At 38.4% G+C, this 19,588-nt stretch overlaps 1 protein-coding gene across 6 annotated transcripts in view; it reads right to left on the bottom strand.

Annotated features, from left to right (window-relative positions):
* Nucleotides 1-19,588, bottom strand: part of DOCK3 (dedicator of cytokinesis 3) — a 688,972-nt gene that overhangs the window by 233,111 nt on the left and 436,273 nt on the right. For all 6 annotated transcript variants that reach the window (XM_050780657.1, XM_050780653.1, XM_050780654.1 and 3 more), the window contains one exon: nucleotides 9,959-10,040. In XM_050780657.1, coding sequence (XP_050636614.1) covers nucleotides 9,959-10,040 — 82 coding nt within the window. The remainder of the gene's footprint in view (nucleotides 1-9,958; nucleotides 10,041-19,588) is intronic.

Raw genomic sequence — 19,588 nt, 5'->3', positions numbered from 1 at the left:
AAGACTAAGCACCAAGGGTGGTTATCTATGTTAAATTACTCACATGACCTGTAAAAGCAAGATGAGAAGAGTGATGTATCTATCATTCATCTGGTGAGCAGGATTTCAATCCTGATTACATGGCAGGAATTAGATTTGTTCACTGGACCCAACTCTCTAATCCTACTTACCTAGGAAGCTGGTCCCAACTAAACAATGTGTAGAAGAAACAACTGAGGACAGTGACTTAGGGTCCAGCATCTTAGACTTACTCATTTGAAACATTAAAAAGTTAATTAACTTACCTGTGCTGGGGATACTCTTTTTCTATAGAGATAATGAGATTCATGAATACAAAATAAAACCAGCTTATTCACATGTAAGTTGCAGAAAATAAGGTATTTTAATACATAATGTTATTATAGTAATAATCAAGTTCAATTCTGAACTAAAAAGATCATTACTTAAAATTCTATCTTGGAATGTAGAAGAGTATAAATAAATATATAAAATAAAATGCCAACTAATGCATGGATAACTGTACAAATTCATTCTCTGAGTTTGTCACTTGAATATGACAACAAATAAACATATATTCATTTGTTTATGTAACAATTACTGACACCTTTCAGGCAGTGTGTATGAAGTCATGAATATCTAAGAATGAGTAAAAACAGATAGATAAACTTTCACGCATTTGTATATAGAGCCATTGTTTAGCATGAAAGTCAGCAAAATCCTCATTATATTGGCCATCCACGTAAGTATAAAACACATTCCCCTTGGATAAAATTCTTCCTTGGTAGGAAACCCTAAAATCTAACCAAGTCAGAAAAACTAAGGCCTCAAAGAGAATAAGGCTGTGCCAAATAATGTGACTTTAATGTGGCTCTGAAGTGTGCTGAGTAACCTTGTAATCTGCTCAGTTTGTATGATTCCCTTTTCCCCATTCTAAGGTAAGCTAACAGGTCAGCATCAACCATAGTTGTGGCTACATATTCTTGCATTTATTCTGAGACTTTGCAGCACATACGTCAATCTAGGAAACTCCTTTAGTTCATAGGAGGAACTCAAGTCTCAGATAATGAGAAAACAGGTCTCACCAATATAATCTCATATAGCTTAAACTAAAACATAGAAATCCTGGCTAAGATAATCTTGTTCAGAAATCTTGTGTGCTTTGTAAAAATTCCTCAAATCATGTTTGGGACATTTTTTAAAAATCTAGGGCTGGGCTGGGTACGGTGAGTCACACCTGTAATACCAGCACTTTGGGAGGCCAAGATGGAAGGGTTGTTTGAGGCCAGGAGTTCACGATCAGCCTGGACAAAATAGCAAGATGCCATCTCTTAAAAAAAAAAAAAAAAATTAGCCAAGCTTGGTGTGCACCTATAGCCCCGCTACTCAGAAGACTGAGGCAGGAGGATCGCTTAGAGCCCAAAGGTTCAAGGTTTCTACATGAGCTATGATCACGCCACTGCATTGAAACCTGGGCCACAGAGTGAGACCCTTACTGCAAAGAAAAAAAAAAAATCCAGGGCTGCACTGTATATAGAATTATGGAAGTATTAATAGTATATTTAGCACCCTGTACCTTCCCATTGTGGCAGAACAAGAGCACATCATGCGTGTTATGTGCAATAAAGTTGGAGCTATAGCTTTGGCCTCTGGGCTCATATGGATAATTAAAATGCTAAATGAAAATTTTGATTTATTATAATTACATTTAAATACCACCCTAATTAAGTTCATTTTTCAAAAGACAAGGACTGTACTCATCATATTCAAGAATTCAAGGACAGTACATGCATGCAGCTCTGTTCCCACAAATCCAAGAAACAAGGAATCAACAATTTCTCTTGATGCTTTACCAGGTAATATCAGAGAATCAGAATTTAGAAAAAGTTCCTAAGGTTACTGAGACATTCTAGAAGATGAGTGTCTCTTACTAATTCTGTTTCAGAAAGGAGGTCCCACAAAACCACCTCAGTGTTCAGGCACTCTCACTTCGGAAGCTCTCACTCAACAGACTAACTTAAATCCCATTTACTACAATTTAGATTCTTTCTTTCATTCTTTTCCAATTGAAGACACAGTGCTGATCTTCCCAGACTAAGACATCTCAACTCCCTTACCCACCATCATGGGTCTGCTTTTCCTGTTCTTTCTCCTTGTATTATCTTCTAAGCCTTTACTGCTAAGCTCAAAGATGGATGAAATATTATTTTACCTTAGCTAGATTTATAAATCTTTCCACACATCTGGAATATTATCAATAAAAGCTATCTCTGTGAAAGTGATATCTGATTCTGCATAATATCATTTGATGTTTTGAAAGATAAAGTTGCAGTAAATGAACTAAAAAGTGAGGTGAACAAATATAACTGTATCTTTTACAGAAAGTCACATATCAGATCTCCAGATAAATCCTATTTGCATTTAAGAGGCCCAATGTAAGCGTTACGATATCTGTCACCTGTCAATCACACACCATAAGCAAGGTCAGTGAAACTGTGAAACCAACACAATAGGTTTTGATGTATCTCAGGATCACTGAAACAGATCAAAGAATTCACAATAATCAAAACTGGTTTAAAATTGTGACACAGTCTTGTTTTCTTCTATAGTAAATAAATTAACTCAAATAAATACTGCTGGATAGTTTTTTTAACAAGGTAAAAACAAATTAGTAAATCAGAATAAACTTGAAGAACACACAAGGCAAGACGGGATTGTGAGGTTTGGTATTTTCTAATCAGCAGGTTTCCAAAACTTTTCTAACTTGATTGGTCCATGGTTGTAGAGACCATGAACAACAGTATGGCTTTTCAGAAAAAACTAAAGTACAGAAACAAGGGGATTCCGTTCTAAGACAGGCAAATAGGAACAGCTCAGGTCTGCAGCTCCCAGCGTGACTGACACAGAAGACGGTGATTTCTGCATTTCCAACTGAGGTGCCTGGTTCATCTCATTGGGACTGGATGGACAGCGGGTGCAGCCCAAGGAGGGCAAGCCGAAGCAGGGTGGAACATCGCCTAACCTGGGAAGTGCAATGGGTTGGGGGATTTCCCTTTCCTAGCCAAGGGAAGCTGTGACAGACTGTACCTGGAAAATCAGGACACTCACGCTCAAATACTGCACTTTTCCAATGGTCTTAGCAAATGGCACACCAGGAGATTATCTCCTGCACCTGGCTCGGTGGGTTCCATGCTCACAAGCCTTGCTCACTGCTAGCGCAGCAGTCTAAGATTAACCTGCCAGGCGGCAGCCTGGCAGGGGGAGGGGCATCCGCCATTGCTGAGGCTTGAGTAGGTAAACAAAGTGGCTGGGGAAGCTCCAACAGGGCAGAGACCACCACAGCTCTGCAAGGCCTGCTGCCTCTGTAGACCCCACCTATAGGGGCAGGGCATAGCTGAACAAAAGGTGGCAGAAACTTCTGCAGACGTAAACATCCCTATCTAACAGCTCTGAAGAGAAGAGTGGTTCTCCCAGCATGGCATTTGAGCTCTGAGAATGGACAGACTGCCTCCTCAGGTGGGTCCCTAACACCCGTGTAGCCTAACTGGAGATACTTCCCAGTAGGCGCGGACGGATACCTCATACAGGTGGGTGCCCCTCTGGGACGAAGCCTCCAGAGGAAGGTTCAGGCAGCAATATTTGCTGTTCTGCGGCCTCTGCTGGTGATATTCAGGCAAACAGGGTCTGGAGTGGACCTCCAGCAAAGTCCAACAGACCTGCAGCTGAGGGAGCTGACTGTTAGAAGGAAAACTAACAAACAGAAAGGAATAGCATCAACATCAACAAAAAGGACATCCACACCAAAACCCCATCTGTAGGTCACCAGCATCAAAGACCAAAGGTAGATAAAACCACAAAGATGGGGAGAAACCAGAGCAGAAAAGCTGAAAATTCTGAAAACCAGAGTACCTCTTCTCCTCCAAATGACTGCAGCTCCTTGCCAGCAACGGAACAAAGCTGGACGGAGAATGACTCTGACAAGTTGACAGAAGTAGACTTCAGAAGGTAATAATAACAAACTTCTCCGAGCTAAAGGAGGATCTTCGAACCCATTGCAAAGAAGCTAAAAACTTTGAAAAAAGTTTTGACGAATGGCTAACTAGAATACACAGCGTAGAGAAGACCTTAAATGACCTGACAGAACTGAAAACCAGGCACAAGAACTACATGACACATCCACAAGCTTCAATAGCCGATTTGATCAAGTGGAAGAAAAGAGTATCAGGGACTGAAGATCAAATTAATGAAATAAAGTGAGAAGGGAAGTTAAGAGAAAAAAAGAGTAAAAAGAAACAAAGCCTCCAAGAAACACTAGACTATGCGAAAAGATCAAATCTACGTTTGACTGGTGTACCTGAAAGTGACAGGGAGAATGGAACCAAATTGGAAAACACTCTTCAGGATATCATCCAGGAGAACTTCGCCAAACTAGTGAGGCAGGCCAACATTCAAATTCAGGAAATACAGAGAATACAACAAAGATATTCCTTGAGAAGAGCAACCCCAAGACACATAATTGTCAGATTCACCAAGGTTGAAATGAAGGAAAAAACGTAAAGTGTAGCCAAAGAGAAAGACTGGGTTACCCACAAAGGGAAGCCCATCAGACTAACAGTGGATCTATCAGCAGAAACTCTACAAGCAGAAGAGAGTGGGGGCCAATATCGAACATTCTTAAAGAAAAGAATTTTCAACCCAGAATTTCCTATTCAGCCAAACTAACCTTCATAGGTGAAAGAGAAATAAAATGACAAGCAAATGCTGAGAGATTTTGTCACCACCAGGCCTGCCTTACAAGAGCTCCGGAAGGAAGCACTAAACATGGAAAGGAACAACTGGTACCAGCCACTGCAAAAACATGCCAAATTGTAAAGACGATCGATGCCAGGAAGAAACTGCATCAACTAACGAGCAAAATAACCAGCTAACATCAAAATGACAGGATCAAACATCTACTTATAACCTTCTGTCTCGTTGATCTGTCTAATATTGACAGTGGGGTGTTTTTATCTACTTTTGGTCTTTGATGCTGGTGACCTGCAGATGGGGTTTTGGGGTGGATATCCTTTTTGTTGATGTTGATGCTATTCTTTTCTGTTTGTTAGTTTTCCTCCTAACAGCCAGGTCTCTCAGGTCACATATAACAATATTAACCTTAAATGTAAATGGGCTAAATGCCCCAATTAAAAGACACAGACTGGCAAATTGCATAAAGAGTCAAGACCCATCGTTGGGCTGTATTCAGGAGACCCATCTCATGTGCAGAGACACACATAGGCTCAAAATAAAGGGATGGAGGAAGATCTACCAAGCAAATAGAAAAAACAAACAAATAAACAAACCAACCAGGGGCTGCAATCCTAGTCTCTGATGAAACAGACTTTAAACCATCAAAGATCAAAAGAGACAAAGAAGGCCATTACATAATGGTAAAGGGATCAACTCAACAAGAAGAGCTAACTATCCTAAATATATATGCGACCAACACAGGAGTACCCAGATTCATAAAGCAAGTCCTTAGAGACCTACAAAGAGACTGAGATTCCCACAGAATAATAATGGGAGACTTTAACACTCCACTGTCAACATTAGATCAACAAGACAGAAAGTTAACAAGGATATCCAGGACTTAAACTCAGCTCTGCACCAAGCGGACCTAATAGACATCTACAGAACTCTCCACCCCAAATCAACAGAATATACATTCTTCTCAGCTCCACATCACTCTTATTCCAAAATTGACCACATAGATGGAAGTAAAGCACTCCTCAGCAAATGTAAAATAACAGAAATCACAACAAACTGTCTGTCAGACCACAGTGCAGTCAAATTAGAACTCAAGATTAAGAAATTCACTCAAAACCAGACAACTATATGGAAACTGAACAATCTGCTCCTGAATGACTACTGGGTTAATAACTAAATGAAGGCAGAAATAAAGACATTCTTTGAAACCAATGAGAACAAAGACCAATGTACCAGAACCTCTGGGACACATTTAAAGCAGTGTGTAGAGGGAAATTTATAGCACTAAATGCCCAAAAGAGAAACTAGGAAAGATCTAAAATTGACACCCTATCACAATTAAAAGAACTAGAGAAGCAAGAGCAAACACATTCAAAAGCTAGCAGAAGGCAAGAAATAACTGAGATGAGAGCAGAACTGGAGACAGAGACACACAAAAAAAAAAACCCTTCAAAAAACCAATGAATCCAGGAGCTGTTTTTTTTTTTTTTAAATCAACAAAATTGATAAATCACTAGCAAGACAAATAAAGAAGAGAGAAGAAACAAATAGATGCAATAAAAAATGATAAAGGGGGTACCATCAGCGATCGCACAGAAATACAAACTACCATCAGAGAATACTATAAACACCTCTACGCAAATAAACGAGAAAATCTAGAAGAAATGGATTAATTCCTGGACACATGCACCCTCCCAAGACTAAACCAGGAAGAAGTTGAATCTCTGAATAGACCAATAACAGGCTCTGAAATTGAGGCAATAATTAAGAGCCTACCAACCAAAAAAAGTCTAGGACCAGATGGGTTCACAGCTGAATTCTACCAGAGGTACAAGGAGGAGCTGGTACCATTCCTTCTGAAACTATTCCAATCTATAGAAAAAGAGGGAATCCTCCCTAACTCATTTTATGAGGCCAGTATCATCCTGATATCAAAGCCTGGCAGAGACACAACAACAAAAAAACAGATTTTTAGACCAATACCCCAATAAATGTTGATGCAAAAATCCTCAATAAAATACTAGCAAACCGAACCCAGCAGCATATCAAAAAGCTTATCCACCACGATCAAGTTGGCTTCATCCCTGGGATGCAAGGCTCATTCAGTATATGCAAATCAATAAAGGTAATCCATCACATAAACAGAAGCAACAACAAAAACCACATGATTATCTCAACAGATGCAGAAAAGGCCTTTGACAAAATTCAACAGCTCTTCATGCTAAAAATTCTCAATAAACTAGGTATTGATGAAATGTATCTCAAAATAATAAGAGCTATTTATGACAAACCCACAGCCAATATCATACTGAATGGGCAAAAACTGGAAGCATTCCCTTTGAAAACTGGCACAAGACAGGGATGCCCTCTCTCATCACTCCTATTCAACATAGTGTTGGAAGTTCTGGCCAGGGCAATCAGGCAAGAGAAAGAAATAAAGTGTATTCAATTAGGAAAAGAGGAAGTCAAATAGTCTGTTTGCAGATGACATGATTGTATATTTAGAAAACCCCATCATCTCAGCCCAAAATCTCCTTAAGCTGACAAGCAACTTCAGCAGTCTCAGGATACAAAATCAATGTGCAAAAATCACAAGCATTCCTATACACCAATAACAGAGAGCCAAATCATGAGTGAACTCCCATTTACAATTGCTACAAACAGAATAAAATACTCCCTAGAAATCCAACTTACAAGGGATGTGAAGGACTTCTTCAAGGAGAACTACAAACCACTGCTCAATGAAATAAAAGAGGACACAAACAAATGGAAGAATATTCCATGCTCATGGATAGGAAGAATCCATATCATGAAAATGGCCGTACTGCCCAAGGTAATTTATAGATTCAATGCCATCCCCATCAAGCTACCAATTACTTTCTTCACAGATTGGAAAAAACTACTTTAAAGTTCATATGGAACCAAAAAAGAGCCCATGTTGCCATGAAAATCCTAAGCAAAAAGAACACAGCTGGAGGCATTATGCTATCTGACTTCAAACTACACCACAAGACTATGGTAACCAAAACAGCATGGTACTGGTACCAAAACAGAGATATAGACCAATGGAACAGAACAGAGGCCTCAGAAATAACACCACACATCTACAGCCATCTGATCTTTGACAAACCTGACAAAAACAAGCAATGGGGAAAGGATTCCCTATTTAATAAATGGTGCTGGGAAAACTGGCTAGCCATATGTAGAAAGCTGAAACTGGATCCCTTCCTTACACCTTACAGAAAAATTAATTCAAGATGGATTAAAGACTTAAATGTTAGACCTAAAACCATAAAAACCCTAGAAGAAAACCTAGGCAGTACCATTCAGGACATAGGCATGGGTAAGGACTCCGTGACTAAAACACCAAAAACAATGGCAACAAAAGCCAAAATTGACAAATGGGATCTAATTCAACTAAAGAGCTTCTGCACAGCAAAAGAAACTACCATCAGAGTGAACAGGCAACCTACAGAATGGGAGAAAATTTTTGCAATCTGGCTAGCCATATGTAGAAATAAATTATGCATTAGAAATTATACACCTCAGAGAAATTCCCAGTGGCCTTTGCAATCTACCCATCTGACAAAGGGCTAATATCCAGAATCTACAAAGAAATTAAACAAAGTAACACGAGAAAAAACAAAGAACCCCATCAAAAAGTGGGCAAAGGATATGAATAGACATTTCTCAAAAGAAGACATTTATGCAGCCAACAGACACATGAAAAAATGCTCATCATCACTGATCATCAGAGAAATGCAAATCAAAACCACAATGAGATACCATCTTACACCAGTTAGAATGGCGATCATTAAAAAGTCAGGAAACAACAGATACTGGAGAGGATGTGGAGAAATAAGAACACTTTTACACTGTTGGTTCAGTTTTACACTGTTGAGTGTAAGCTAGTTCAACCATTGTGGAAGACAGTGTGGCGATTCCTCAAGGATCTAGAACTAGAAATACCATTTGACCCAGCCATCCCATTACTGGGTATATACCCAAAGGATTATAAATCATGCTGCTATAAAGACACACGCACACGTATGTTTATTGAGGCACTATTCACAATAGCAAAGACTTAGAATCAACAGAAATTCCCATCAATTATAGACTGGATAAAGAAAATGTGGCACATATACACATGGTATATACTATGCAGCCATAAAAATGATGAGTTAATGTCCTTTGCAGGATGAAGCAGGAAACCATCATTCTGAGCAAACTATCGCAAGGACAGAAAACCAAATAGCACATATTCTCACTCAGGTGAGAATTGTACAATGAGAACACTTGGACACAGGGTGGGGAACATCACACACTGGGGCCTGTTGTGGGATGGGGTTAGGGGGAGGGATAGCATTAGGAGAAATACCTAATGCAAATGATGAGTTAATGGGTACAGCAAACCAATATGGCACATGTATATCTATATAACAAACTTGCATGTTGTGCACATGTACCCTAGAACTTAAAGTATATATATATAAAAAAAGTACAGATGACAGTAGGAAAATATCCCCCATTTGGTATTTGGAAGAGGACTATTATATAGTTTGTCTTGCTGTATATGAACTCACTAACAAACTACAAAGCTGTAAACTTGTTGGATACCTTTAAAATAAATTATGCATTAGAAATTATACACCTCAGAGAAATTCCCAGTGGCCTTGGATAAGAATAGTAAGAAAGACCTATGTCAGATTTTGGTTTGTTTGTTTGTTTTTTGAGACAGGATCTGGTCTCACTTTTTCACCCAGGCTGGAATGCAGTGGTGTGACCTTGGCTCACTGCAGCCTCAACCTCCTGGGCTAAGGCGATCCTCCCGCCTCAGACCCCCAAGTAGCTGTGACTACAGACACATGCCATGCCTGGCTAATTTTTGTATTTTTTGTAGAGATGGGGTTTGGCATGTTGTCCAGGCTGGTTCTGTCAGATTTTAAGTATCTATTGTATGAAATAGCTTATACAATCTATATCAGTGAAAGGTACTTGATTGTACTTCATTAATAAAAATTAAGTTTAAAACTGTATATAATTTCAGTTTTCTATAAATATTTCATTAAAACCTAACAGAAACATAAATCAAGTCCTATTCTCTCCCATGTGTGTGGAAATAAGAATAAATGCTTGTTTTCAGGGTGACAATATCCACATAGCAGGCCACTGGTTAGAGTCAACAGCAAAGAAGGAAAAGAGAATTTGTACATACTGTAAAAAGGGCACACATTCGTTCGATCTTCTCTGGGTTCCTTGGCCCACCATTCTTGTTCAGTCTTACCAGAAACCGCTCACTGAAATGTAGGAAAGAAAGATACAGAGAAATGTGAGTAACACACTCCAGAACAGAGGAAAAGGGCAGATAAGGAAAAACACTAAACATATTTACATAACAGCTTGCAGTGACAAGCAAGGCCAAAAACACATGTCTAGTGGCAGGATACCCTCTTTTTTCCTGATAAGTAACATACAAAGGATACTACAAACTACCTGATAGGTGCTTCTGTTTATTTGCTGATTGTAGCTGTGTGTTTTATCTGTTTAAGGTGTGTGCTCCCTGAGGGCAGTAAGGAGGGCAGTAATATCTCCCAGATATTCCCAAAGCACTGGCATGATGCAAAATCCATAACAAGCATATACATTCTTAGATGTGAGCACTCAGATCATAAAACCATTCATCATATTAGATCCGAAAGAATCTACATTACCAAATTTACATCTTCTATATCAGAAGTCCCCAATCCCCAGGCTGCAGACTGGTATGGGCCCGTGGCCTGTGAGGAACTGGGCCACACAGCAGGTGAGTGGCAGGTGGGCAAGTATTACCACCTGAGCTCTGCCTCCTGTCAGATCAGCAATGGCATTAGATTTTCATAGGAGCACAAACCCTATTGTGAACTTCACGTGGAGGGATACAGGTTGTATGCTCTAACTAGTGCCTGATGATCTAAGGTAGAGCTAAGGTAGAACAGTTTCATGGAACAGTTTCATTCCAAAACCATCCCACACCACTGCCTCCACCCATCAGTCCATGGAAAAACTAGCTTCCATGAAATTGGTCACTGGTGCCAAAAACAATGGAGAATGCTGTTTTATATAACTCTTGAGAATCACTTTAGGGCAGCGGCATCCAATCTTTTGGCTTCCCTGGGTTGCATTGGTAGAAGCATTGTCTTGGGCCACGCATAAAATACACTAACACTAATGGTAGCTGATGAGCTAAAAAATAAAACTCAAAATTTAAAAAGTCTCACGATATTTTAAGAAAGTTTATGAATTTGTGTTGGGCTGCATTCAAAGCCATTGTGGGCTGCATGTAGCCTGTAGACTGCAGGTTGGACAAGCTTGCTTTAGGTCTTAAAAAATGTTACAGCAACATATAAAAACTTTGGTGGAAATTCAAAAAGAAATGATGTGTTATAGCTAAAGCTACAATCAGAATTTAATAGAGCCACTAACTATTTTATTCTCCAAATAATATACATAATTTCAAAAGAAAATTACAATTACTAGACTAGAAAACTTTAGAAACAGTGTTTGCAATGTTTGGAGAAATGTCTCTTTACTCTCGCATCTCCTTCCTGCCCCTGTGCAGAATCTCATTCCCATCTCTTTATCCAAAGATTCACTACCAGCTGTAAAGGAAAACTGTGCCATGGTGAAGACAAAGTATGTGATTCCAAAAGTAACTTACTTATTTTGTGCCTCCAGTCATATATTCATGGAATATATGTGGTATCAGTTTAGTTTGCTCATGTATTCATTTGATCAGTCTACAAATTGTTATTAAGTCCTGTGTACTTGGCATGTGAATATAAATGTGAACAAGACATATACAAGGTACTTTTTCCTCATACAGCTGTGGTCCTGGTAGGCAGTTAGACATGCAGAAATAAATCTCACAAAGATTTGGGTCAGACATAAATTTGAGATTCTTCAGTCAGGGGAACAAACGGGAATAAGCAGGGAACATGCAAAGAACAAAGAGGAAAAGGGGCTTTGGTCAGAATGCTGAGGGACAATGACATTTAAGAAATGGGTAAAGAAAAACTATCAAAGTAGACACATGGGGCAAATGGAAAAACAGAAGAAAAATATGAAGGATGGTAAGATGTTGCACTGGTCAAGTGAAGAGAGTGTTTGAAAGAGGAGGGAGGGGTCAGCAAGGTCCAGGACCGTTGAGAGTCACATGTAACAAGGACAAAACTCTTGAACACAGATCACTGGTGATTCTGGCAAGAACTGTTTTAATGAAATGGTAGAGAAAGATGCCAGTGTAAGGAGTAAGAAAGAAATGATGAAGCACAGTCTAGACCACACTTTAAAGAATGATTGTGAAGAGGTGGAAGTGATGCATTTTTAGTTAAATGGGCATGTGGGGTTGAGGGAGGTCTTTGTTAAAATATGGGATAACCCATATATACAAAGTCAATTGATTTCAAATAAAGGTATCAAGGGGGGTGTACACCACGTTCAGCAAATGGTGCTGAACAATCCATATGAAAAAACTAAGCCTTGACCCTTGCTTTTAAAAATAAACTTGAATGTATCACAGGCTCGAATACAAGAGCTAAAACTATAAAAGAAGAAAACTCAGTGAAAAACGAAGACAAGTATCTTGTATATCTTTTTCACATTTATTTCCACATTTAGCACATAGTAGAAAACTTTCTGTGGCCCGAGATTATTAAGCAAAAATCACAAATCACAACAAAATGATAAATTAGACTTAATTTAGACAGAAATTAAAAGTTTTCTTTTTAAAAGACACTAGTGAGAAAAGGAAAGGACAAGCTACAGACTGAGAGAAAATAATCACAAAACATTCACCTAAGAAAAAATTGTATTGAGAACATATAAAATGCCCAAAAAGAATAAACATTCAAATAAAAAATGGACACAAGATCTGAATAAACCCTTCACCAAAGGATGTGCAGAGATGGCAAATAAGCACAATAAAGTATCATTAATCATTAGAGAAATGCAAATTAAAAACACAGTGATGGCTGGGTGCAGTGGCTCACACTTGTAATCCCAGCACTTTAGGAGGGTGAGGTGGGTAGATCTCCTGAGGTCAGGAGATCGAGACCAGTCTGGCCAACATGGTGAAATCGCATCTCTACTAAAAATACAAAAATTAGCCAGTCATGGTGGTGAGCGCCTGTAATCCCAGCTACTCAGGAGGCTGAGGCAGAAGAATCGCTTGAACCCAGGGGGCAGAGGTTGCAGTGGGCCTAGATCGCGCCACTGCACTCCAGCCTGGGCAAAACAGCAAAACTCCATTACAAAAAAAACAAAAAAAACAGATACCATTACACACCTACTAGAATAGCTATAATTAAAGAAAGAATATACTGGCCAGGCGCAGTGGTTCACGCCTGTAATCCCAGCACTTTGAGAGGCCGAGGCAGGCAGATCACTTGAGGTCAGGAGTTCGAGCCCAGCCTGGCTAACATGACGAAACCTCGTCTCTACTAAAAACATAAAAATTAGCCGGGCATGGTGGCATGTGCCTGTAATCCCAGCTGCTCTGCTCTGGAGGCTGAGGCAGGAGAATCACTTAAACCCGGGAGGCAGAGGTTGTAATGAGCCGAGATTATGCCATTGCACTCTAGCACGGGCAACAAGAGAGAAACTCTGTCTCAAAAAAAAAAAAAAAAAAGGAATCAATATACCAAAGGTTGGTAAGAATGTCGAGCAACTAGAACTAAACCTCTTATAAACTGTTGGTAAGAATGCAAAATGGTATATCCACTTTGGAAAACAGCTTGATAGTTTCTTATAAACATACACATACTAAATGACCCAGTAATTCTCCTCCTATGTGTTTACTCAGGAGAAATGAAAAAAATCCACAAAGATCTATATATAAATATTTATAGCAGCATCATCCACAATGGCCAAAACATGTAAGAACCCAACTATCCATCAGGGGGATAAATGAATAATCTACATAATAGAATATCATTTCACAATTTTAAAAAACAAACTACTGGGATGTATAATAATATGGATGAATCTCAAAAGCATTATACTAAATGAAAAAACCCAATGAAAAAAGGCCATAGGCTCTATGTCTCCATTTATATTGCATTCTGGAAAAGGCAAAACTATAGAACAGAAATCAAATCAGTTGCTAGGGCTGGGGAAGAAGGGTAGGGACTGACTGCAAAGGTACATGAGGGAACTTTTTGAGAGTGATGAAATGTTCTATTTTTGACTGTGGTGATGGTTTCACAACTATATACATTTGTTAGGACTCACTGAACTGTGCATTAAAAAGGGTGAATTTTACTATGTATAAATTACATTTTAAAAACCAGACTCAAAAAAAGATGGAATACACCTAAGAAAATGTGTATCTAATGGGACAAGGCTTATAGAAGGAGAACTACTGAAGACACAGGATATAACTGGTAAAGGAAAATCACTGAGTAGGTGAAGAGGGATAGAATCCAGGAAAGAGTGAAGAAGGAAACAATAGGTGTAGATACAAATAAGCTGTGGTTTTAGTAATAGTGTAGATACAAATAAGTTGTGAGTTTTATCACAGACAGGAAATAAAAAACAGTAAAGTAAAAAAAAAAAAAAAAAAAGACTTCCAAAAATAACAGAAAAAATTCTCAAGACCATTTAAGAGAAAATATAATGGGGAAAAGTAGAAAAGACAGCTGTGACACAGACAAGTGAAAAAGTGGCAAAAACATAGAGTCAAGGCAATCCTCTCTCCAAACTATCTTCAATCTTTATAAAGCTTGCCATCTTCTTTGCTGTCACTAGTCTTGGCCATTACTTGACTAACCTGGATTATTATAACAGCTTCCCAGCTCTACTTCCCTTTTGCCTCTCTAAAAGCCATCCTTGGAGAGACTGATCCTTTTAAAGTATCAATCAGATCGTATCTTTTCCCAGCTTAAAACCTTTTTATGAGGTCAACTGATTTTTTACAAGGGTGTTAAGACAGCTCAGTGGAGAAAAGAATAGTATTTCAACAAACAGTGTTGGGACAACTAGATATTCACATGCAAAAAATGAAGCTGGATCTTTATTTCACACCATATATAAAAATTAAGTAAAAACGAACCACAGACCTACATGTAAGAGCTAAAGCCACAAAATCCTTAGAAGAAAATGTAGGTATAAATTTTCATGACCTTGAATTAAGTAATGGTTTCTTAGGTAGGAAGGACACCAACAGCACAAGCAACAACAACAAAAAAAGGGACTTCGTTAAAGCAAAAAATTATTGTGCATCAAAAGACACCATCAAGAAAGTGACAAGCCACGGAATGGGCAAAAATATTTACAAATCATATACAGATAAGGGACTTGTACCTAGAATATATAAAGCTCTCTTAAAATTCAATAATAAAAAGACAATTCAAAAGTGGGTAAGTAACTTGAATTGGTATTTCTCCAAAGAAAATACACAAATGGCAAATAAACACATGAAAAGATGTTCAACATCATTAGTCATCAGGTAATTGCAAATCAAAAGCACAATGAGGGTATCACTTCAAACCTCTAGAATGGCTTTATTCAAAATGATAGATAATCGTAAGTGCTGACAAAGAAATGGAGAAATTGGAACTATCATACACAGCTGATGGGAATGCAAAATGGTATTGCCACTTTGGAAAAACAGTCTGGAAGTTCCTCAAGAGGTTAGCATAGTTACCATATGACTCAGAAATTCTACTCCTGGGTATATATCCAAGAGAAATAAAAACATATGGTCACACAAAAATTTGTACATGAATGTTCATAGCATTATTAATAGTAGCCAGAAGGTGAAAACAACCAAAATATCCACCGACAAATGGATAAATAAAATGTGGTAGATATAGCCAAATAACAAAATATTATTCAGCCATAAAAGTAACGAAGTACTGACACACACTAAAATGTTGATGAACCTTGAAAACAATATGCTAAGTAACGGAAGCTAATCACATAAGACCACACACTGTCTAATTCCATTTTTATGAAATGTCTACAATAGGCAAACCTACAGAGACTGAAAATAGATTAGTAGTTGCCTAGGGCTGGGGGTTTGGAGGAAACTGAGTGACTATTAAATGGTATGGGATTTCTTTTTGAGTTGATGAAACTATTCTAAGATGGACTGTGGTAATGGTTGCATAACTCTAATAAAAGCCATTGAACTGTACCCTTTGAATGGGTAAACTCTATAGTATGTGAATTATATTAACATAAAGCTGTTACAGAGAACAAACAACAACAAACTTTTTCGTGGTTTACTCTCACTCTCAGATAACATGTAAACTCTCCAAGATCTGTATGGCCTTGTGCGAAACACTTGACTCAGCCTATCTTACAGCCCTATCTCATCTCACATGAGCCTTTCTTGCTTACTCGCCACACACACACTGGTGTCCTAGATACAAGTTTCTTGAACTTGCCAAGCTCATTCTTGCCTTAGGACCTTTGTGCATGTTGTTTTCTCTGGAATGCTGTTCTTTCAGCCCAAGTGGCTGGCTCACTACCATCCTTCAGATCTTAGCCTCCAGTTTCCTAGAGAAGCCAACTTTGATATGTTGGCAAGAGCAGTACTGCTTTACCCTTTCCCATTACTTAGTCTCTTTTTTACAGCATGTGGCACAAACTAATTATTTTCTTTCTTTATTGTCTTTCTCTTACACAAGAGAATAAACTCCCAAGGATAAGGACATTGTTCCCTTCGGTACCTCTAGTACTTCTAAGAGCCTGACCCTACAATAAATGTTGAATGGAAAAAGGTGGAAATGTCCTGAGAATTGCTGTGTGGTATGTGGAAGTTTGCTAATGAGGGTCGCAATAAAATGGATGGGTACATCACCATCACACTATGCAGAAACATCTATGAGCCAGAAGGGAGCAAATGAGATAGCACAAATCAACCTTCTAATTTGGTGACCAAGGACCAAGATGCAACAACTATGTTGTGACAGACACAGTCCCCCAGATGCTCACTAAATCCATGTTTTCTGTTTCTTCTTGGGTACAGAGCTAGAGTATACATCTTAGCCTCCCCATTGCAGTTGAGTGGAGCCATGTGACTGAATTGTGGACACTAAAGCGTGAATGTGATGTGTGCAATTTCTAGGCTTAGTCCTAAAAATTTCTTATATATGTGCCTTCATGCTTTCTCCCTTCTAGAAAGCTGGAGTGGAGATGACCCCCAGTACAACCTTGGTGCTATGTATTGATGATGGCAGATTATCCATTAGTCTTGGTCCCTAAATGATTGTGTGGATGAAGACTGTCTTACTAACTTAAAACACCCACCCAGGGCTGTTATAAAAGCAAGAAAATATACTTTTATTGTGTTTGAACCATAATATATTTTTTATTTGTTACAGAAGTTGATCTATTCTAATATGTATACCATGCATGTAACAATCCCCAATTATCTGATAATGTGATAATATATCTTTGCAAATACATGAGTATAAAAGTAGGTTTTGGGAAGTTTATGTCTTTCAAGGAGATTTTCAAGAGAATCTATTATAACTTCTGTACTATTCTTCAGAAGGAAAACATACAATTGCTCTCATCCTCACACTATACACTCTGTGAATCTCTCAAGAGCAGACACCTCCCCAACAGGCTGCTTTTTGGAGCTGCCCATAGAGGGGTACTATTTGGAGGGACTTACACAAGGTCTTGTTCAAAGATAAAATAGTAGATGAAGTAACTAGGTAAATAGGGCTGCTGGCTCTAACAGAACATAGGAACTTCTCTTTTTCTCCTCAATAATGAAAGGAAGCCCTTTCCTTTCATTAGTTCTCACATTGCCAACCTGAGCTTTATATCTCCTCAAGATTTTCATACTCTAGTTTCACCTGGCCTTTTTGATGATTTTTAATACTCAAAATAACTGTTTTTTTCACTTCAGAGGGCTTATGGCATACATATAATTATTTCATTTATTTATCACACCTGTTTATATACCCGTTTATTTATATATTTTGCTAGCTTCCCCAATGGGTATGATAAATAAATGCTTCAAACTATTTGAAGACAAATAATCTATCCAATGTTCCCATGATTTGTCAATAGATGTTTTACAAAAAAAGTGGCAAAATATTGTTGGGAAATACTGTATTGAAACAGACAGGTTTCTACCCTCTAGGACTTTTCAGAGGCTTAAAATGGTAGTATATGTTTTAAGAACTAAGGGGACAGGTTACATTTTACCCCACAACCCACTTTTGTGTAAGGCAATGGAGTCTGTAGAAACATAGTAGATAAATGCTGACTGAATCTACTTGGCAACTAGAGCAACAGCAAGTACTTGTATTCTTCAAAGGTGTAATAGAAACTGTGGCCAAGAGAGTCAAATTTACCCATGAGATTTCATAAATATTCACACCTCTATATGAATAATTCTTTCTCTTTATATGAATGAGAAACCATCTAAGTTACTATTTGATCTCTTTCAAGAGAAAAAGAGATGGTTAATTCTTACTCTTCAGTAAGCAATATTACAAGGGAACTACTCTACCTTTAGTTGTTTTTATGATGATGAACTACGGACATACAGCATATGAAGTTACATTAATTTCATATTATTGATCAAGTTCTTACAAATGAATCCCATAATTTCAATCTGTGACAAGTCTAATGGTGTCTTAATTTTAAGATAACTTCCGTTTTTGAGATTGATAATTCTTGGATGGCACCGCATTTTGTATATGCCTTCATTGATGGCAATTCATGCATCCCTTCAACAAATGTTTGGTGACTGCCAATGAGGTACCAGCCCATGCCAGGCACTAAGGCAGAGATGAGTTTCTTATCCTCAAAGAGGGTACATCCTAAAGACACTGTTTTGGAAACAGAAGCAGTTTTCTCAAATAAATTTAGAGGAATTCTCCCAACTTTTTCAATTTAATCTTTATGTTCCCTGTTCAGTCCTCCATGAATATGGATGCCAACTGCTTAGCATCTCTCCCATGATAACCTGCCAGGTGCTTGAAAATAAGCAAGTAGCTCCAAGGTTATACTACACTGTATGACCCAACAGAGTAGGAAATATCTAATATCCCCTCATAGATTCATTTTCCAATTTAGATCACTTGGCTTTATTTCTCAAATTCTTTAAGTTTTCCCACTTCATTTTAAAGCACAGAAAGCAGAAATCCACAAAAAAAAGGGGTTTTATAAAGGCAAATGATGGTCCAGGGCTATGGTTTCCAAATTTACTTTTAGTGTCAGCTTTTCTCTTCTTTTCAACAAAACCTTACCCTGTTCACCAACATACAAAAACTTAAGAAGCAGATTTTCTTGGGTTGAATCAGAGGTGAGGGTTTCAGGAAAGGGGGATAATGCAGGAATCCTCCATAGTTAGGCCTCTACTCTGACCACCGGTTCTCCTTGAGATACTTCAGGACTCCAAGTAACATTTTTGTGACTACTGGTATAATGCAAGCATTCTTTCTGGCCTTCCTATTTCCCTTTAATTCTTTTGACAAACATTCACTAACTACTATCATTTTGCAGAAACTGAGCTAAATGCTGAGGCTATAGAAATGAAGTAATCCCTGTCCTCAAGTCTAGTGGAACAGAGACACACATAAACAAAAAATTGCTCCACAATGTGAAAATGCTATAATTACATAGAAAGGGGCTGACAAGGCCGGGCACGGTGGCTTATGCCTGTAATCCCAGCACTTTGGGAGGCCGAGGTGGGCGGATCACAAGGTCAGGAGAGCAAGACCATCCTAGCTAAAATGGTGAAACCCTGTCTCTACTAAAAATACAAAAAAAAAAAAAAAAAAAAAAAAAAAAAAAAATCAGTCAGGCGTGGTGGCGGGCACCTGTAGTCCCAGCTACCGGG

This window comes from Macaca thibetana, chromosome 2 (assembly GCF_024542745.1).
Source record: "Macaca thibetana thibetana isolate TM-01 chromosome 2, ASM2454274v1, whole genome shotgun sequence".
Taxonomy (NCBI): Eukaryota; Metazoa; Chordata; class Mammalia; order Primates; family Cercopithecidae; genus Macaca; species Macaca thibetana.
The sequence above is the reverse complement of the archived record's forward strand: the minus strand, read 5'-3'. Positions and strand labels throughout refer to the sequence as shown.